The 22554-nt window shown below is 44.3% G+C and overlaps 1 protein-coding gene across 1 annotated transcript in view; it reads left to right on the forward strand.

Moving 5' to 3' along the window:
- The window catches only part of LOC139411221 (formin-2-like), a 145439-nt gene that overhangs the window by 120452 nt on the left and 2433 nt on the right, over window positions 1–22554 (forward strand). Inside the window, exons 17-19 of the mRNA XM_071157272.1 lie at window positions 1032–1124; window positions 7265–7316; window positions 7751–7900. Of these exons, the coding sequence (XP_071013373.1) occupies window positions 1032–1124; window positions 7265–7316; window positions 7751–7900 (295 nt within the window). The remainder of the gene's footprint in view (window positions 1–1031; window positions 1125–7264; window positions 7317–7750; window positions 7901–22554) is intronic.

Here is a 22554-nt window from a genome sequence, read left to right on the forward strand (position 1 = left end):
ACAGGGTGTTACGGTAGTGAAAATGGCAGTGAAGACACTTGCCAGTTGGACAGACGGACAGGTACCGGAGGCTATATACAGGGGGTACAGTGTCAATCTCCTCCCGTAACTCTGACATTAACAGTAATGTACTTCATTCAAAGCTGCGGTTCAGCGCTCAGCGAGTGTCTTATAACACACTGCACTGGTTTCCTCATTCTTAGCCTCGAGTCCATCTGGTTACTAGCCCGATAAGCAGCTTTATTCAGTAAACTAGCTCTCAACTTAACAGTTCCTTTCGATGTGGGATACTACCCCAACACATAGCATTGAGTGGCTTGTTTTCTATTTTTCAGGAATGCTGCTAACTTCAGCTTCACTTTACAGAGTGAAGTTACCTCAGTTAGCAGCACATTACCCGTCCCGAGTGTTGACTTGTTTAAAGGTCTTACTCACATCGGCTGCGGAGACCGTGATCGCACAGTCTTCTGGAACAGCTAGTGTTCTCATGCATGTTTCAGTGTTACTTGCCTCGAAGTGAGCATAGAAGTTATTTAGCTCCTCTGGTAGGCTCGTGTCACAGGGCAGCTCTCGGCTGTGCTGAGTCATATTTATCAACTATCAACGAGTGATAGTTGATCAGGATAGGTTAGTTTTCTCTAAGTACAGGGCCCATTTCAGGGATGTTACGGATGTTAGAGAAAGCGGGCTGGGTTCATGTGAAACTATAGCTAGGTCATAGTAACATGGGTTTAGTTACACTGAGGATGACCACCGGTTGGGCACTAATCTGTTATGGTCGACATTGTATGTAGCCTAGGGGTTAGAGCGTTGGGCATGTAACCAAATGGTTGCTGGTTTGAAGGTACAAATCTGTCGTTCTGCTCCTGTCCCCCGGTAGGCCGTCATTGTAAATAATAATTTGTTCTTAACTGACTTGCCGAGTTAAATAAAGGTTAAAGGTTAAATATTTACATATCTTCAATGGTGATTTTTCTCTTGCCATTCTGTGGCCATTTTGTAAACAGTTTAGTGTTGTCCTCTCATTCCAGCATGCAACACAGAGGTGGAGAAGGTGTGTCAAGTGTCATCTGAAGATCACCTGCAGCCCTTCAAGGACAAGATGGAGGAATTCCTCAGCCAAGGTAGGAGAGAGAACACTACTATGGACACACACACACACACACACTATGGACACACACACACACACACACACACACACACACACACACACACACACACACACACACACACACTACTATGGACACATACACACACACACTACTATGGACACACACACACACACTACTATGGACACACACTACTATGGACACACACACACACACACTACTATGGACACACACACACACACTACTATGGACACACACACAAACACTACTATGGACACACACACAAACACTACTATGGACACACACACAAACACTACTATGGACACACACACAAACACTACTATGGACACACACACACACACACACACTACTATGGACACACACACACACACTATGGACACACACACACACACACACACACACACACACACACACACACACACACACACACACACACACTACTATGGACACATACACACACACACTACTATGGCCATACCCACACGCACTACTACGGACACACATCTTTGTTTTCAGGAATTTTCTGGTATTTTGAGGAGTAAAATTGTATTCCCATTCAATGTCCTATTTTCCCCCGAACCCTAAACGTAACCCGAACCCTAAAGCCTAAAATATAATTTTAACATATTCAGGAAACAAAAAAAGTCCTAGAGTTTTGTTATCCAACCTTGTCAGAACATTCTGGTAAGGTAGGAAACATGTACACACACACACCTCAACCTGATGCCAAGCAGCGTCACCTCAACCTGATGCCAAGCAGCGACACCTCAACCTGATGCCAAGCAGCGACACCTCAACCTGATGCCAAGCAGCGACACCTCAACCTGATGCCAAGCAGCGACACCTCAACCTGATGCCAAGCAGCGACACCTCAACCTGATGCCAAGCAGCGACACCTCAACCTGATGCCAAGCAGCGACACCTCAACCTGATGCCAAGCAGCGACACCTCAACCTGATGCCAAGCAGCGACACCTCAACCTGATGCCAAGCAGCGACACCTCGACCTGATGCCAAGCAGCGACGCCTCGACCTGATGCCAAGCAGCGACGCCTCGACCTGATGCCAAGCAGCGACGCCTCGACCTGATGCCAAGCAGCGACGCCTCAACCTGATGCCAAGCAGCGACGCCTCAACCTGATGCCAAGCAGCGACGCCTCAACCTGATGCCAAGCAGCGACGCCTCAACCTGATGCCAAGCAGCGACGCCTCAACCTGATGCCAAGCAGCGACGCCTCAACCTGATGCCAAGCAGCGACGCCTCAACCTGATGCCAAGCAGCGACGCCTCAACCTGATGCCAAGCAGCGACGCCTCAACCTGATGCCAAGCAGCGACGCCTCAACCTGATGCCAAGCAGCGACGCCTCAACCTGATGCCAAGCAGCGACGCCTCAACCTGATGCCAAGCAGCGACGCCTCAACCTGATGCCAAGCAGCGACGCCTCAACCTGATGCCAAGCAGCGACGCCTCAACCTGATGCCAAGCAGCGACGCCTCAGCCTGATGCCAAGCAGCGACGCCTCAGCCTGATGCCAAGCAGCGACGCCTCAGCCTGATGCCAAGCAGCGACGCCTCAGCCTGATGCCAAGCAGCGACGCCTCAGCCTGATGCCAAGCAGCGACGCCTCAGCCTGATGCCAAGCAGCGACGCCTCAGCCTGATGCCAAGCAGCGACGCCTCAGCCTGATGCCAAGCAGCGACGCCTCAACCTGATGCCAAGCAGCGACGCCTCAACCTGATGCCAAGCAGCGACGCCTCAACCTGATGCCAAGCAGCGACGCCTCAACCTGATGCCAAGCAGCGACGCCTCAACCTGATGCCAAGCAGCGACGCCTCAACCTGATGCCAAGCAGCGACGCCTCAACCTGATGCCAAGCAGCGACGCCTCAACCTGATGCCAAGCAGCGACGCCTCAACCTGATGCCAATTAGCGACACCTCAACCTGATGCCAAGCAGCGGTTAAGTTCATTAGCTATTTTAGATTGATTCTGTCTTTAAGACTAAAATACCTTTTAAAGCAAACAATCTCTGCTCTCTGAAAGGCGTGCAGACTGGCAGCTTCTCTCCGTGTGATACTCCGTATGGGTCCTAAAGCCCGCCGTTCTTTACGCTAAACAGCCATTCCATCTGAATCAGGAATGAGCCTTTATCGTTGCCTGTTTTATATTTTTGGTCTTGAGCTAGGACATGAGGACTGCCATACCCAACTGACGCCCCTTACTACGCTCAACTGAAAGACTTTCTTTCTGCCAATGATAGGATCGCATTAAATATTCTTCAGAAGCATGCATCCTTGTGACTGGACAAACCCGACGACGAGGAGCTTCATGCCAACTTGAATGTCCATTAGGACGTGGAATTCTTGTCACGCCCCCATTTTAATTTCCATTTTTTTTATGGCATCTCGTTATCATTTATCAGCGGGAAAAATTGTTTGACAAATATTATGTTATTGTTGACAAAATGAACACTGACGTTTCAATGATGCCCATTTATTAGTCCACTGAGGGAGAGAGAGTTTCATTGTGTAAAGATTTTACTGAGTTACAGTTCATATAATCAGTAAATGTAAATTCATTTATGGAATTCACATGACTGGGCAGGGGTGCAGCTATGGGGTGGGCCTGGGAGGGCACAGGCCCACCCACAGGGGAGCTAGGCCCAGCCAATCAGAAATTAGTTTTCCCCACAAAAGGGTTTATTACAGACATAAATAGTCCCCCCCCCCCCCCCCCCCCCCCCCCAGACGATCCCGCTGATGAGGAAGTCGGATGTGGAGGTACCGGGAATGGCGAGCTACAAGTGGTCTGCTGCTGTGAGGTCACTTGGACAAATTGCAGATTATGGTGGAGAAACATTGGATTTCTCTTATGGTTCAGTGGAGAGATTGATCTGAACTGGTTGTTTAATCTCACCCAGTGGACTTCACATTATTGACTTCTTGATGATCTTCCCCTGAAATGTACTAATTCCAAATTCCTCACATTCATTACCCCCCCCCCCCCCCCCCCCTGTTTTCTTAAGAAAATTATATGGACCCCAGTTGAAAGCAAATCACTGAGCAGTAATTTCACCTATTGAGAGGCATTATAAATCACAGTGACTCTGGTATCCTGCTTGATTGTCGTGGCAGACTATTCCGGGCTCAGAGCTGTCGTGGTCTGGGTTATCTGGATGTGATTAGCCCGGACCAGTAAGAACCCAGCGCCACTTAAAGGGAAAGCTCCGCCCCGAAAAAAATATTTTGGTATTTGATTCATTCGTCCATTGTTGACATCGTCCCAAAATGTTTTGCTTGTCAGCACCCAAGTTTTCAAAATATTTAACTTTCAAAATACAGAAATCATCCCTGTATGATGCATTTTGTTGCATAATTTGATGCTGCGTTTTGAATCATATGAATCCAAATGCAAGGATGGTTTCTGTATTTTGGTAGTTACATACCTTCACATGAGTGTAGACAAGCAAAACATTTTGGGACGAATGAAACAAATTCCCAAAGAGTTTTTTGGATGGCGTTTTCCTTTATCATGGTGGATAATCCCTCGTGACCATTGACGTTCCGTCCACCATGAGAGATTTTGGTAACCTTCTATGGCCATTCATCTTTGCCTGTGACCCGTGAGGACCTCAGGGTCTGGGGTGTCGGGCGTTAACCCCTGAGCTGTCTGCCTGGAGATGTCAACGTTTCTGCCACCCCCCCTCCCCCCCCCCCCCCCCCTTCCACCTCTCACGCCGAGAACCTCACTGCTGCAGGCTGCTGTGTCACTCCATTCAGCTTCACGGTGGAATCTGTCTTTTTACCCACAACTGGGATCAATTTGTCAGAGAGAGCACCCCTGGCACTGACCCCTGATACCCCAGGAAGGTGCAACCTCTAATGCCTCTAATGGAGACCCTACTTCCCCAGATCGCCCACTACCAGAGCCACCGATGCCATGGCTAACTGCACTCTAACGAACAGTTATTCAGGAACTTCCAAGTGGGTCGTAGGCTGATGTATGACAGCACCCACACACTTTACATTGAACTGGGAATCTAAATGGTTGCTTTGTCTGGGTGGAGCTCTCCCTGACTGGGAGGTAGAGGTTGTTTGTCTGACTGGGAGGTAGAGGTTGTCTGTCTGACTGGGAGGTAGAGGTTGTCTGTCTGACTGGGAGGTAGAGGTTGTCTGTCTGACTGGGAGGTAGAGGTTGTCTGTCTGACTGGGAGGTAGAGGTTGTCTGTCTGACTGGGAGGTAGAGGTTGTCTGTCTGACTGGGAGGTAGAGGTTGTCTGTCTGACTGGGAGGTAGAGGTTGTCTGTCTGACTGGGAGGTAGAGGTTGTCTGTCTGACTGGGAGGTAGAGGTTGTCTGTCTGACTGGGAGGTAGAGGTTGTCTGTCTGACTGGGAGGTAGAGGTTGTCTGTCTGACTGGGAGGTAGAGGTTTGTCTGTCTGACTGGGAGGTAGAGGTTTGTCTGTCTGACTGGGAGGTAGAGGTTTGTCTGTCTGACTGGGAGGTAGAGGTTTGTCTGTCTGACTGGGAGGTAGAGGTTTGTCTGTCTGACTGGGAGGTAGAGGTTTGTCTGTCTGACTGGGAGGTAGAGGTTTGTCTGTCTGACTGGGAGGTAGAGGTTTGTCTGTCTGACTGGGAGGTAGAGGTTTGTCTGTCTGACTGGGAGGTAGAGGTTTGTCTGTCTGGCTGGGAGGTAGAGGTTGTCTGTCTGACTGGGAGGCGAAGGTTGTCTGTCTGACTGGGAGGCGAAGGTTGTCTGTCTGACTGGGAGGCGAAGGTTGTCTGTCTGACTGGGAGGCGAAGGTTGTCTGTCTGACTGGGAGGCGAAGGTTGTCTGTCTGACTGGGAGGCGAAGGTTGTCTGTCTGACTGGGAGGCGAAGGTTGTCTGTCTGACTGGGAGGCGAAGGTTGTCTGTCTGACTGGGAGGCGAAGGTTGTCTGTCTGACTGGGAGGCGAAGGTTGTCTGTCTGACTGGGAGGCGAAGGTTGTCTGTCTGACTGGGAGGCGAAGGTTGTCTGTCTGACTGGGAGGCGAAGGTTGTCTGTCTGACTGGGAGGCGAAGGTTGTCTGTCTGACTGGGAGGCGAAGGTTGTCTGTCTGACTGGGAGGCGAAGGTTGTCTGTCTGACTGGGAGGCGAAGGTTGTCTGTCTGACTGGGAGGCGAAGGTTGTCTGTCTGACTGGGAGGCGAAGGTTGTCTGTCTGACTGGGAGGCGAAGGTTGTCTGTCTGACTGGGAGGCGAAGGTTGTCTGTCTGACTGGGAGGCGAAGGTTGTCTGTCTGACTGGGAGGCGAAGGTTGTCTGTCTGACTGGGAGGCGAAGGTTGTCTGTCTGACTGGGAGGCGAAGGTTGTCTGTCTGACTGGGAGGCGAAGGTGGTCTTGGCGGTGGTCTGTCTGACCTGTAGACCAATAGGATTGTGTAGTGAGGGGCCACACATCTTATTTTTCACTATGTCCATAGGTTCCACCTGTAGACCAATAGGATTGTGTAGTGAGGGGCCACACATCTTATTTTTCACTATGTCCATAGGTTCCACCTGTAGACCAATAGGATGTTTTAGTGAGTGACCACAGAGATTTTATTGTTCACTGTACAGTACCAGTTAAAAGTTTGGACAGACCAAGTCATTCAAGGATTTTAGTTTATTTTTATGATTTTCTTAATTGTAGAATAATACTGAATAACTATGAAATAACACATATGGAATCATGTAGTAACCAAAAAAGTGTTAAACAAATCAAAATATATTTTAGATTCTTTAAAGTAGCCACCCTTTGCCTTGACCACTTTGCACACTCTTGGAATTCTGTCAACTAGTACCCTCATTGAGAGACGAGGCTGTTCTGAGACCTGTCAACTACTAACCAACTACTACCCTCATTGAGAGACGAGGCTGTTCTGAGACCTGTCAACTACTAACCAACTACTACCCTCATTGAGAGACGAGGCTGTTCTGAGACCTGTCAACTACTAACCAACTAGTACCCTCATTGAGAGAAGAGGCTGTTCTGAGACCTGTCAACTACTAATCAACTACTATCCTGACTGAGAGACAAGGCTGTTCTGACTACTACTGAGAAACGAGCGATCCTACTTACAATAACCACTTGTCTTTCATGTTTTCTGTCTTGCAGCTAAATCTGAACTGGAGGTCCAGGAGACGCAGCTCATTGACACTCACAAGTTGTAAGGAACCGTTTAAATGCATCTTAAATAACATCTGTACCTACCACTTAAAGATACATTTACGAGATTTACTATACCCACTGGGCAATGGTTGAATCAACGTTGTTGAATCATTGAAATGACGTGGAACCAACGTAGAATCGACGTTGAGTTGATGTCTATGCCCAGTGGGTAGAAATTAAGTTTTTTTTTTTTTTTTTTTGTGTGTGTGTTTTCTTCTGAGTTTAAGCAAACAGTGTTGTCATCCAATATAGCAGCATAGTTTGACAGTTTGGAATAAAGTAGAGTTTTTAGCTAGTAAAGCTCTATATTTTGGGAAACCCTATTTAATGAGTAAAGTATTTATTTCCGCATTCCTACAGTTCTAGAACACATTCTATCTTTGTTTCGTTACCCTCCGTCTGCATTGGTTGTTCCATAATGGTGTGTTGTAGGTTCCTGGAGTTGACGGTGTTCTACCAGGTGAAGGCTAAGATGGGTGAGAAGGAGGTTTCCCCCCACACCTTCTTCTCCGTGTGGCACGACTTCTCCTCCGACTTTAAAGACCTGTGGAAGAAGGAGAACAAGATGATCCTACAGGAAAGGTACCAACCAGTCGTGTGTTTTTTTTTTTTTAAACAACCAGATGTTTTAAATCAGATGAGTTGTGTTATGTTCAGCTAACTGAATGGAAGACTGTGCTTTGTCTCACTGAAACTCATTGAGACCGGTTGGTTACTTTCCAGGAATCAGAAATGCATCAGGATTGACTTGTTGGATACATGATGTTCTTCTCTGTTTTTAAAGAAGGAATGTTACAGATAAATGTGTTTTCCCCAGGGCTTTATAGGGCTTTATAGGGCTTTATGGGCTTTATAGGGCGTGATAGGGCGTGACAGGGCTTGACAGGGCGCGATAGGGCTTAACAGGGCGTGATAGGGCTTTATACTGTTTGCACTTGAAGTGTATTTATCTTCTGAGGTTGATTTCTACTCTGTCATCACTGCTGACCTTTCTACCAGCTTGACTCTGCTAGGTCTTTAGTGTAGAGAATCATTGTACCATCTAAACCGCTGTGATTTAAATATATTTTTCATAACAAAAATATTGTATTTTCAGCTGTTTGAAGCTGGTGTTACAAAACCCAAAGTCGGACGCAAAAACACATCTTAATGGAAGCATAGAAATAGAGCAGATCTACCCGCTTCTTAGACTTGTTTTCAACGACAACGACAGATCTATAACATACACATCTTTGTGAATTTGTTTGGGTCGCCCAAAAAGTAACACATTGCAGCTTTAAGTTACCACACATGCTTTTCCAGTGATCTTAGGGACAGTATTAGGAGGAATTGTTTTCTATTAGTCAGTGGTCTAACAGACAGTGTTAGGAGGAATTGTTTTCTATTAGTCAGTGGTCTAACAGACAGTGTTAGGAGGAATTGTTTTATATTAGTCAGTGGTCTAACAAACCGGAGGAATTGTTTTATATTAGTCAGTGGTCTAACAGACAGTATTAGGAGGAATTGTTTTATATTAGTCAGTGGTCTAACAGACAGTATTAGGAGGAATTGTTTTATATTAGTCAGTGGTCTAACAGACAGTATTAGGAGGAATTGTTTTATATTAGTCAGTGGTCTAACAGACAGTATTAGGAGGAATTGTTTTATATTAGTCAGTGGTCTAACAGACAGTATTAGGAGGAATTGTTTTATATTAGTCAGTGGTCTAACAGACAGTATTAGGAGGAATTGTTTTATATTAGTCAGTTGTCTAACAGACAGTATTAGGAGGAATTGTTTTATATTAGTCAGTGGTCTAACAGACAGTATTAGTAGGTATTGTTTTATATTAGTCAGTGGTCTAACAGACAGTATTAGGAGGAATTGTTTTATATTAGTCAGTGGTCTAACAGACAGTATTAGGAGGAATTGTTTTATATTAGTCAGTGGTCTAACAGACAGTATTAGGAGGAATTGTTTTATATTAGTCAGTGGTCTAACAGACAGTATTAGTAGGTATTGTTTTATATTAGTCAGTGGTCTAACAGACAGGAGGTATTGTTTTATATTAGTCAGTGATCTAACAGACAGGAGGTATTGTTTTATATTAGTCAGTGGTCTAACAGACAGTATTAGGAGGAATTGTTTTATATTAGTCAGTGGTCTAACAGACAGTATTAGGAGGAATTGTTTTATATTAGTCAGTGGTCTAACAGACAGGAGGTATTGTTTTATATTAGTCAGTGGTCTAACAGACAGGAGGTATTGTTTTATATTAATCAGTGGTCTAACAGACAGGAGGTATTGTTTTATATTAGTCAGTGATCTAACAGACAGGAGGTATTGTTTTATATTAGTCAGTGGTCTAACAGACAGTATTAGGAGGAATTGTTTTATATTAGTCAGTGGTCTAACAGACAGTATTAGTAGGTATTGTTTTATATTAGTCAGTGGTCTAACAGACAGGAGGTATTGTTTTATATTAGTCATCTAACAGACAGGAGGTATTGTTTTATATTAGTCAGTGATCTAACAGACAGGAGGTATTGTTTTATATTAGTCAGTGGTCTAACAGACAGTATTAGGAGGAATTGTTTTATATTAGTCAGTGGTCTAACAGACAGGAGGTATTGTTTTATATTAGTCAGTGGTCTAACAGACAGGAGGTATTGTTTTATATTAGTCAGTGGTCTAACAGACAGGAGGTATTGTTTTATATTAGTCAGTGGTCTAACAGACAGGAGGAATTGTTTTATATTAGTCAGTGGTCTAACAGACAGGAGGTATTGTTTTATATTAGTCAGTGGTCTAACAGACAGGAGGTATTGTTTTATATTAGTCAGTGGTCTAACAGACAGGAGGTATTGTTTTATATTAGTCAGTGATCTATCAGACAGGAGGTATTGTTTTATATTAGTCAGTGGTCTAACAGACAGGAGGTATTGTTTTATATTAGTCAGTGGTCTAACAGACAGTATTAGGAGGAATTGTTTTATATTAGTCAGTGGTCTAACAGACAGGAGGTATTGTTTTATATTAGTCAGTGGTCTAACAGACAGGAGGTATTGTTTTATATTAGTCAGTGGTCTAACAGACAGTATTAGGAGGAATTGTTTTATATTAGTCAGTGGTCTAACAGACAGTATTAGTAGGTATTGTTTTATATTAGTCAGTGGTCTAACAGACAGTATTAGGAGGAATTGTTTTATATTAGTCAGTGGTCTAACAGACAGTATTAGTAGGTATTGTTTTATATTAGTCAGTGGTCTAACAGACAGTATTAGTAGGTATTGTTTTATATTAGTCAGTGGTCTAACAGACAGGAGGTATTGTTTTATATTAGTCAGTGGTCTAACAGACAGTATTAGGAGGAATTGTTTTATATTAGTCAGTGGTCTAACAGACAGGAGGTATTGTTTTATATTAGTCAGTGGTCTAACAGACAGGAGGTATTGTTTTATATTAGTCAGTGGTCTAACAGACAGTATTAGGAGGAATTGTTTTATATTAGTCAGTGGTCTAACAGACAGGAGGAATTGTTTTATATTAGTCAGTGGTCTAACAGACAGGAGGTATTGTTTTATATTAGTCAGTGGTCTAACAGACAGGAGGTATTGTTTTATATTAGTCAGTGGTCTAACAGACAGGAGATATTGTTTTATATTAGTCAGTGGTCTAACAGACAGGAGGAATTGTTTTATATTAGTCAGTGGTCTAACAGACAGGAGGTATTGTTTTATATTAGTCAGTGGTCTAACAGACAGTATTAGGAGGAATTGTTTTATATTAGTCAGTGGTCTAACAGACAGTATTAGGAGGAATTGTTTTATATTAGTCAGTGGTCTAACAGACAGTATTAGTAGGTATTGTTTTATATTAGTCAGTGGTCTAACAGACAGTATTAGGAGGAATTGTTTTATATTAGTCAGTGGTCTAACAGACAGGAGGTATTGTTTTATATTAGTCAGTGGTCTAACAGACAGTATTAGGAGGTATTGTTTTATATTAGTCAGTGGTCTAACAGACAGGAGGTATTGTTTTATATTAGTCAGTGATCTAACAGACAGGAGGTATTGTTTTATATTAGTCAGTGGTCTAACAGACAGGAGGTATTGTTTTATATTAGTCAGTGGTCTAACAGACAGGAGGTATTGTTTTATATTAGTCAGTGGTCTAACAGACAGTATTAGGAGGAATTGTTTTATATTAGTCAGTGGTCTAACAGACAGGAGGTATTGTTTTATATTAGTCAGTGGTCTAACAGACAGGAGATATTGTTTTATATTAGTCAGTGGTCTAACAGACAGTATTAGGAGGAATTGTTTTATATTAGTCAGTGGTCTAACAGACAGTATTAGTAGGTATTGTTTTATATTAGTCAGTGGTCTAACAGACAGGAGGTATTGTTTTATATTAGTCATCTAACAGACCGGAGGTATTGTTTTATATTAGTCAGTGGTCTAACAGACAGTATTAGGAGGAATTGTTTTATATTAGTCAGTGGTCTAACAGACAGTATTAGTAGGTATTGTTTTATATTAGTCAGTGGTCTAACAGACAGGAGGTATTGTTTTATATTAGTCATCTAACAGACCGGAGGAATTGTTTTATATTAGTCAGTGGTCTAACAGACAGGAGGAATTGTTTTATATTAGTCAGTGGTCTAACAGACAGTATTAGGAGGTATTGTTTTATATTAGTCAGTGGTCTAACAGACAGGAGGTATTGTTTTATATTAGTCAGTGGTCTAACAGACAGGAGGTATTGTTTTATATTAGTCAGTGGTCTAACAGACAGGAGGTATTGTTGTATATTAGTCAGTGGTCTAACAGACAGGAGGAATTGTTTTATATTAGTCAGTGATCTAACAGACAGGAGGAATTGTTTTATATTAGTCAGTGGTCTAACAGACAGTATTAGGAGGAATTGTTTTATATTAGTCAGTGGTCTAACAGACAGGAGGTATTGTTTTATATTAGTCAGTGGTCTAACAGACAGGAGGTATTGTTTTATATTAATCAGTGGTCTATCAGACAGTATTAGGAGGAATTGTTTTATATTAGTCAGTGATCTAACAGACAGTATTAGTAGGTATTGTTTTATATTAGTCAGTGGTCTAACAGACAGGAGGTATTGTTTTATATTAGTCAGTGGTCTAACAGACAGAAGGAATTGTTTTATATTAGTCAGTGGTCTAACAGACAGTATTAGGAGGTATTGTTTTATATTAGTCAGTGGTCTAACAGACAGTATTAGGAGGAATTGTTTTATATTAGTCAGTGGTCTAACAGACAGTATTAGGAGGAATTGTTTTATATTAGTCAGTGGTCTAACAGACAGTATTAGGAGGAATTGTTTTATATTAATCAGTGGTCTAACAGACAGGAGGTATTGTTTTATATTAGTCAGTGGTCTAACAGACAGGAGGTATTGTTTTATATTAGTCAGTGGTCTAACAGACAGTATTAGGAGGAATTGTTTTATATTAGTCAGTGGTCTAACAGACAGTATTAGGAGGTATTGTTTTATATTAGTCAGTGGTCTAACAGACAGGAGGTATTGTTTTATATTAGTCAGTGGTCTAACAGACAGGAGGTATTGTTTTATATTAGTCAGTGGTCTAACAGACAGTATTAGGAGGAATTGTTTTATATTAGTCAGTGGTCTAACAGACAGTATTAGGAGGAATTGTTTTATATTAGTCAGTGGTCTAACAGACAGGAGGAATTGTTTTATATTAGTCAGTGATCTAACAGACAGGAGGAATTGTTTTATATTAGTCAGTGGTCTAACAGACAGGAGGTATTGTTTTATATTAGTCAGTGGTCTAACAGACAGTATTAGTAGGTATTGTTTTATATTAGTCAGTGGTCTAACAGACAGGAGGTATTGTTTTATATTAGTCAGTGATCTAACAGACAGGAGGAATTGTTTTATATTAGTCAGTGGTCTAACAGACAGTATTAGGAGGAATTGTTTTATATTAGTCAGTGGTCTAACAGACAGGAGGTATTGTTTTATATTAGTCAGTGGTCTAACAGACAGGAGGTATTGTTTTATATTAGTCAGTGGTCTAACAGACAGTATTAGTAGGTATTGTTTTATATTAGTCAGTGGTCTAACAGACAGGAGGTATTGTTTTATATTAGTCAGTGGTCTAACAGACAGGAGGTATTGTTTTATATTAGTCAGTGGTCTAACAGACAGTATTAGGAGGAATTGTTTTATATTAGTCATCTAACAGAGACAGTATTACTCTTGCGGTGGTCTTGGTGTGTGTGTCGTATTCTGTTTCATTAGTATTCCATCACTGTTGTTACCCCCATGGTTGAATCGTGATCTCCCATAACGTCACCCATATGTTTAATATCAGATCATATCTGTCTCCATTAAAACCCATTCAAAAAGCAGTCAAACCTGTCACTGAACCACATCAGTGAATATGTATTCATCCCCAATATTAAAAAGACTGCTAAGGATTTGTCCCAAATGGCACCCTATTCCCTATATTGTGCACTACTTTTGACCAAGTATCCTTAGGGAGTAGGGTGCCGTTTGGGATATAGACTAGACTGGTCCGGTTAGCTTCCAGTTGTCCGATGAGTTTTCCTGATAATACAGAGTCAACAAAGTAGAAATGAGCCCCTGACCCCGGGGAAGAGATGAGGGTTACTGTTTGTTATACATTACAAACCCCCAACCACTAAAGGACCAGGGATCACACACATCAACACACATCTTGCTTCTCTCTGTCTGGATCTGGTACGATAATGTCTAGTTTCTCTCTGTCTGGATCTGGTCTAGTTTCTCTCTGTCTGGATCTGGTCTAGTTTCTCTGTCTGGATCTGGTATGATAATGTCTAGTTTCTCTCTGTCTGGATCTGGTATGATAATGTCTAGTTTCTCTCTGTCTGGATCTGGTTCGATGATGTCTAGGTTCTCTGTCTGGATCTGGTACGATAATGTCTAGTTTCTCTGTCTGGATCTGGTACGATAATGTCTAGTCTCTCTGTCTGGATCTGGTATGATAATGTCTGGATCTGGTTATTATAATGTCTAGTTTCTCTGTCTGGATCTGGTACGATAATGTCTAGTTTCTCTCTGTCTGGATTGATAATGTCTGGGTTTCTCTCTGTCTGGATTGATAATGTCTGGGTTTCTCTCTGTCTGGATCGGGTACGATAATGTCTAGTTTCTCTGTCTGGATCTGGTACGATAATGTCTAGTTTCTCTGTCTGGATCTGGTACGATAATGTCTAGTTTCAGGTTACTCTGAATGCATAGAGAACGTCCCTGCACTGCTCCGCAGTACAAGAGAGTGTGTGTGTGTGTGACACCGCGATGCCCTGTGAGAGACGTACAGATGTTGGTCATGGTTTCAGGGCATTAACCTGGAGGAGAGGAGGGAAGTGGTTTGTAAAGAAAACATCAGGAGTCTCATCATCATCTTGTCCCCATTGGGTTGTAAGGTTTGTTCAGGCAAATTAACAGTTTGTTTTCCCACAATCAGAGGTACTGTACTGCATTCTGATAGGTAACACTACTGACCCCTGTACTGCATTCTGATAGGTAACACTACTGACCCCTATTACCCCTGTACTGCATTCTGATAGGTAACACTACTGACCCCTATTACCCCTGTACTGCATTCTGATAGGTAACACTACTGACCCCTATTACCCCTGTACTGCATTCTGATAGGTAACACTATTGACCCCTATTACCCCTGTACTGCATTCTGATAGGTAACACTACTGACCCCTATTACCCCTGTACTGCATTCTGATAGGTAACACTACTGACCCCTATTACCCCTGTACTGCATTCTGATAGGTAACACTTCTGACCCCTGTACTGCATTCTGATAGGTAACACTACTGACCCCTGTACTGCATTCTGATAGGTAACACTACTGACCCCTATTACCCCTGTACTGCATTCTGATAGGTAACACTACTGACCCCTGTACTGCATTCTGATAGGTAACACTACTGACCCCTATTACCCCGTACTGTATTCTGATAGGTAACACTACTGACCCCTATTACCCCTGTACTGCATTCTGATAGGTAACACTACTGACCCCTATTACCCCTGTACTGCATTCTGATAGGTAACACTACTGACCCCTGTACTGCATTCTGATAGGTAACACTACTGACCCCTGTACTGCATTCTGATAGGTAACACTACTGACCCCTGTACTGCATTCTGATAGGTAACATTACTGACCCCTGTACTGCATTCTGATAGGTAACACTTCTGACCCCTGTACTGCATTCTGATAGGTAACACTTCTGACCCCTGTACTGCATTCTGATAGGTAACACTTTAGACCCCTGTACTGCATTCTGATAGGTAACACTACTGACCCCTGTACTGTATTCTGATAGGTAACACTTTAGACCCCTGTACTGCATTCTGATAGGTAACACTACTGACCACTATTCTGCATTCTGATAGGTAACACTTCTGACCCCTGTACTGCATTCGGATAGGTAACACTTCTGACCCCTATTCTGCATTCTGATAGGTAACACTTCTGACCCCTGTACTGCATTCTGATAGGTAACACTTTAGACCCCTATTCTGCATTCTGATAGGTAACACTTCTGACCCCTGTACTGCATTCTGATAGGTAACACTTCTGACCCCTATTCTGCATTCTGATAGGTAACACTTCTGACCCCTGTACTGCATTCTGATAGGTAACACTTCTGAGCCCTGTACTGCGTTCTGATAGGTAACACTTCTGACCCCTGTACTGCATTCTGATAGGTAACACTTTAGACCCCTGTACTGCATTCTGATAGGTAACACTTTAGACCCCTGTACTGCATTCTGATAGGTAACACTACTGACCCCTGTACTGTATTCTGATAGGTAACACTTTAGACCCCTGTACTGCATTCTGATAGGTAACACTTTAGACCCCTGTACTGCATTCTGATAGGTAACACTTCTGACCCCTATTCTGCATTCTGATAGGTAACACTTCTGACCCCTGTACTGCATTCTGATAGGTAACACTTCTGACCCCTATTCTGCATTCTGATAGGTAACACTTCTGACCCCTGTACTGCATTCTGATAGGTAACACTTCTGACCCCTATTCTGCATTCTGATAGGTAACACTTCTGACCCCTATTCTGCATTCTGATAGGTAACACTTCTGACCCCTGTACTGCATTCTGATAGGTAACACTTTAGACCCCTATTCTGCATTCTGATAGGTAACACTTCTGACCCCTGTACTGCATTCTGATAGGTAACACTTCTGACCCCTATTCTGTATTCTGATAGGTAACACTTCTGACCCCTATTCTGCATTCTGATAGGTAACACTTCTGACCCCTGTACTGCATTCTGATAGGTAACACTTCTGAACCCTGTACTGCATTCTGATAGGTAACACTTCTGACCCCTATACTGCATTCTGATAGGTAACACTTTCGACCCCTATTCTGCATTCTAATAGGTAACACTTCTGACCCTTATTCTGCATTCTAATAGGTAACACTTCTGACCCCTGTACTGCATCCTGATAGGTAACACTTCTGAGCCCTGTACTGCATTCTGATAGGTAACACTTCTGACCCCTGTACTGCATTCTGATAGGTAACACTTCTGACCCCTGTACTGCATTCTGATAGGTGACACTTCTGACCCCTGTACTGCATTCTGATAGGTAACACTTCTGACCCCTGTACTGCATTCTGATAGGTAACACTTCTGACCCCTGTACTGCATCCTGATAGGTAACACTTCTGAGCCCTGTACTGCATTCTGATAGGTAACACTTCTGACCCCTGTACTGCATTCTGATAGGTAACACTTCTGACCCCTGTTCTGCATTCTGATAGGTAACACTTCTGAGCCCTGTACTGCATTCTGATAGGTAACACTTCTGAGCCCTGTACTGCATTCTGATAGGTAACACTTCTGAGCCCTGTACTGCATTGTGATAGGTAACACTTCTGAGCCCTGTACTGCATTCTGATAGGTAACACTTCTGACCCCTGTACTGCATTCGAATAGGTAACACTTCTGACTCCTGTACTGCATTAACCAGAGGCTGTCCTCTGCATTCATTGACTCATCGTGGACGACTGTGTGATTTCTCTCTCCGTGGCCGACGTGTGTAAGACTCGTAAGGCCGCTGGGCCAGACAGAATACCAGGGGTCGTTTTTCAGAGCGTGTGCAGACCAGCTGGAAAGTGTCTTCGCTGACATTTTCAACATCTCCTTGTCGGAGTCTGTAATCCCAACATGTTTCAAAGCAGACCACCATCTCCTTGTCGGAGTCTGTAATCCCAACATGTTTCAAAGCAGACCACAATTTTCTCTGTTCCAAAGAACTCCAAGACAACCTGCTTAAATGACTGTCGTCCTGCAGCGCCCACATCTGTCACCGTGAAATGCTTTGAATGTCCTGTCACACATCAACACCATCATCCCAGTCATGTAATAAACTTGACAGTACGTTTGTTTATATGTAACTCTGTGTTGTTTTGTCACACTGCTTTGCTTTATCTTGGCCAGGTCGTAGTTGTAAATGAGAACTTGTTCTCAACTGGCCTACCTGGTTAAATTAAGGTGAAATAAAATCCTAAATAGTGTATCTCTGGCCCTTCCTCTGTTTGGCCTTATTTCCAATATATGAAATAAGATTTTCAACAACAACAAAAAAGAATGTTACCAAAACTGTACGAATTTATCCTAAATATAAACCATCAAGTTGGTGAATCCCATTGGTGTTTATTAAGAGGGTTGAATGTTATTTTCCACACTACTTTGCCGACGTCTAACTAGACCGGATCCAGACAGATCTTTGCCGACGTCTAACTAGACCGGATCCAGACATATCTTTGCTGACGTCTAACTAGACCGGTTCCAGACAGATCTTTGCCGACGTCTAACTAGACCGGATCCAGACAGATCTTTGCTGACGTCTAACTAGACCGGTTCCAGACAGATCTTTGCCGACGTCTAACTAGACCGGATCCAGACAGATCTTTGCTGACGTCTAACTAGACCGGATCCAGACAGATCTTTGCCGACGTCTAACTAGACCGGATCCAGACAGATCTTTGCCGACGTCTAACTAGACCGGATCCAGACAGATCTTTGCCGACGTCTAACTAGACCGGATCCAGACATATCTTTGCTGACGTCTAACTAGACCGGATCCAGACAGATCTTTGCCGACGTCTAACTAGACCGGATCCAGACAGATCTTTGCCGACGTCTAACTAGACCGGATCCAGACAGATCTTTGCCGACGTCTAACTAGACCGGATCCAGACAGATCTTTGCCGACGTCTAACTAGACCGGATCCAGACAGATCTTTGCCGACGTCTAATTAGACCGGATCCAGACAGATCTTTGCCGACGTCTAACTAGACCGGATCCAGACAGATCTTTGCCGATGTCTAACTAGACCGGATCCAGACAGATCTTTGCCGACGTCTAACTAGACCGGATCCAGACAGATCTTTGCCGACGTCTAACTAGACCGGATCCAGACAGATCTTTGCTGACGTCTAACTAGACCGGATCCAGACAGATCTTTGCCGACGTCTAACTAGACCGGATCCAGACAGATCTTTGCCGACGTCTAACTAGACCGGATCCAGACAGATCTTTGCTGACGTCTAACTAGACCGGATCCAGACAGATCTTTGCCGACGTCTAACTAGACCGGATCCAGACAGATCTTTGCTGACGTCGGTGTGTCTTTGGTTGTTTTGGCGTTAGACTGGCGGCAGTCGGGACATGTTCTAGTTGGACGAGGTGCAGAGTTCATTAATTAAGAAATTCATTAAGAAATCGAAATGTTCATTTACATATTTTCATTATGCGCTTTTCTCTTGAATCATATTGGTTTATCTAGTAGAAACTCATGAACAATATGGACACAGATTATTATTTGTTTTTAAAAGGAAAACTTTATGAAAACATTTGTTTGTTATTGAAATAGAACTTAATTAAGAAAGATGTGATTGTCACAGATGTTCTGTCAGTTACAAAAATGACTGAAGATTGTGGTAACTTTGGTAAACTACTGGTAGTTTTGCAACCCAATGCCTGGTACATAAAACCCCTGACCTTCAGACCTCAGAAGGACATGTGTAGGTTAGGAAGGTTTCTCCCAGGGGACAGAATGACCTGTCTAGGTTAGGAAGGTTTCTCCCAGGGGACAGAATGACCTGTCTAGGTTAGGAAGGTTTCTCCCAGGGGACAGAATGACCTGTCTAGGTTAGTAAGGTTTCTCCCCTTCGGGGACAGAATGACATGTCTAGGTTAGGAAGGTTTCTCCCAGGGGACAGAATGACCTGTCTAGGTTAGGAAGGTTTCTCCCAGGGGACAGAATGACCTGTCTAGGTTAGGAAGGTTTCTCCCCTTCGAGGACAGAATGACATGTCTAGGTTAGGAAGGTTTCTCCCAGGGGACATAATGACATGTCTAGGTTAGGAAGGTTTCTCCCAGGGGACAGAATGACATGTCTAGGTTAGGAAGGTTTCTCCCCTTCGGGGACTGATTGACATGTCTAGGTTAGGAAGGTTTCTCCCAGGGGACATAATGACATGTCTAGGTTAGGAAGGTTTCTCCCAAGGGACATAATCACATGTCTAGGTTAGGAAGGTTTCTCCCAGGGGACAGATTGACATGTCTAGGTTAGGAAGGTTTCTCCCAGGGGACAGAATGACATGTCTAGGTTAGGAAGGTTTCTCCCAGGGGACAGATTGCCATGTCTAGGTTAGGGAGGTTTCTCCCGGGGGACAGATTGACATGTCTAGGTTAGGAAGGTTTCTCCCAGGGGACAGATTGACATGTCTAGGTTAGGAAGGTTTCTCCCAAGGGACAGAGTGACATGTCTAGGTTAGGAAGGTTTCTCCCAGGGGACAGAATGACATGTCTAGGTTAGGAAGGTTTCTCCCCTTCGGGGACTGATTGACATGTCTAGGTTAGGAAGGTTTCTCCCAGGGGACAGAATGACATGTCTAGGTTAGGAAGGTTTCTCCCAGGGGACAGAATGACATGTCTAGGTTAGGAAGGTTTCTCCCAGGGGACAGAATGACATGTCTCGGTATATGAATATTCGCCCTGTTCCACACTCTATTTCAGGGTTTATATTAATATTTGTTCAGCCTCTTGGCATATATTCTGGATACATCAGATCAGTTATCATTTATCACCCTGAATACATAAACACCAACACACACACTCATCCCTGATCACTACTGTCCTCTGGTGTGGCAGCCAGCTCTCATAAAGCAGACAGTGTGTCAAGAAGAGTCTCATTACAACAACACATTCCCATTTATGGTCCTGGAGACAGTCACTGGTTCTGTTGACGGTTTGGAGGTCAAGGAAATTAGACATGAAATGCACTGCATTCTTTCCTCTCCCCCTCTGCCCCCCTCCTTTTGTCTCCCCTTCCTCTCTCCTCTACCTCTCCCCTTCCTCTCTCCTCTACCCTTCCCCTACCTCTCCTCTACCCTTCCCCTACCCCTCCTCTCTCCTTCCCCTACCCCTCCTCTCTCCTTCCCCTACCCCTCCTCTCTCCTTCCCCTCCCCTCCTCTCTCCTTCCCCTCCCCTCCTCTCTCCTTCCCCTCCCCTCCTCTCTCCTTCCCCTCCCCCCCTCCCCTCCCCTCCTCTCTCCTTCCCCTCCCCCCCTCCCCTCCCCTCCTCTCTCCCTCCCCTCCCCTCCTCTCTCCCTCCCCTTCCCCTCTTCTCTCCTTCCCTTCCTCCTCTCCCCTTCCCCTCTTCTCTCCTTCCCTCCTCATCCCCTCCCCTCCACCTTCCTCTCCTCTGTTTTGGTGGCAGGATAGTGATCCTCCTCCAGTACTTAACGAAGGGAAGCGTGGGGCTTGTGGACAGGTGGTGGGTAGAGAGGGTGTCAGGCTGTCAGTTAAGAACTTCCGACCACAGAGATTTAACATCTGGCTACAATTAAAATCTGTCATGAAGAGGATATTCTTTCTCTCACTCTCTCCTTACTGCTGCTGCTGCTCGCGCTCTCTCCTCTCTCTCTCTCTTACTGCCCCTCTCTCTCTCTCTCTTACTGCCCCTCTCTTTCTTTCTCTTACTGCCTCTCTCTTTCTTTCTCTCTTACTGTCTCTCTCTCTCTCTCTTTCTCTGTCTCACTTGCACACTGGAAGAGTAGTTCAGTTTCCTGTTGTGTCAGTTTGACTGAAGAATGTGAGAATATGACAGTCGGGTTGACTCCGCCGGGTTGACTCCGCCGGGTTGACTCCGCCGGGTTGACTCCGCCGGGTTGACTCAGTCGGGTTGACTCAGTCGGGTTGACTCAGTCGGGTTGACTCAGTCGGGTTGACTCAGTCGGGTTGACTCAGTCGGGTTGACTCAGTCGGGTTGACTCAGTCGGGTTGACTCCGCCGGGTTGACTCCGCCGGGTTGACTCCGTCGGGTTGACTCCGTCGGGTTGACTCTCTCTGGAGGATAAATCTGTTTTCCATTACTAACCCTTCCACCCTCTCTCTCTCTGGAGGACAAATCTGTTTTCCATTACTAACCCTTCCACCCCCTCTCTCTCTGGAGGACAAATCTGTTTTCCATTACTAACCCTTCCACCCTCTCTCTCTCTGGAGGACAAATCTGTTTTCCATTACTAACCCTTCCACCCTCTCTCTCTCTGGAGGACAAATCTGTTTTCCATTACTAACCCTTCCACCCCCTCTCTCTCTGGAGGACAAATCTGTTTTCCATTACTAACCCTTCCACCCCCTCTCTCTCTGGAGGACAAATCTGTTTTCCATTACTAACCCCTCCACCCCCCCTCTCTCTCTGGAGGACAAATCTGTTTTCCATTACTAACCCTTCCACCCCCTCTCTCTCTGGAGGACAAATCTGTTTTCCATTACTAACCCTTCCACCCCCTCTCTCTCTGGAGGACAAATCTGTTTTCCATTACTAACCCTTCCACCCTCTCTCTCTCTGGAGGACAAATCTGTTTTCCATTACTAACCCTTCCACCCCCTCTCTCTCTGGAGGATAAATCTGTTTTCCATTACTAACCCTTCCACCCCCTCTCTCTCTGGAGGACAAATCTGTTTTCCATTACTAACCCTTCCACCCCCTCTCTCTCTGGAGGACAAATCTGTTTTCCATTACTAACCCTTCCACCCCTTCTCTCTCTGGAGGACAAATCTGTTTTCCATTACTAACCCTTCCACCCCCTCTCTCTCTGGAGGACAAATCTGTTTTCCATTACTAACCCTTCCACCCTCT

Source organism: Oncorhynchus clarkii, chromosome 1 (assembly GCF_045791955.1).
Source record: "Oncorhynchus clarkii lewisi isolate Uvic-CL-2024 chromosome 1, UVic_Ocla_1.0, whole genome shotgun sequence".
Lineage (NCBI taxonomy): Eukaryota > Metazoa > Chordata > Actinopteri > Salmoniformes > Salmonidae > Oncorhynchus > Oncorhynchus clarkii.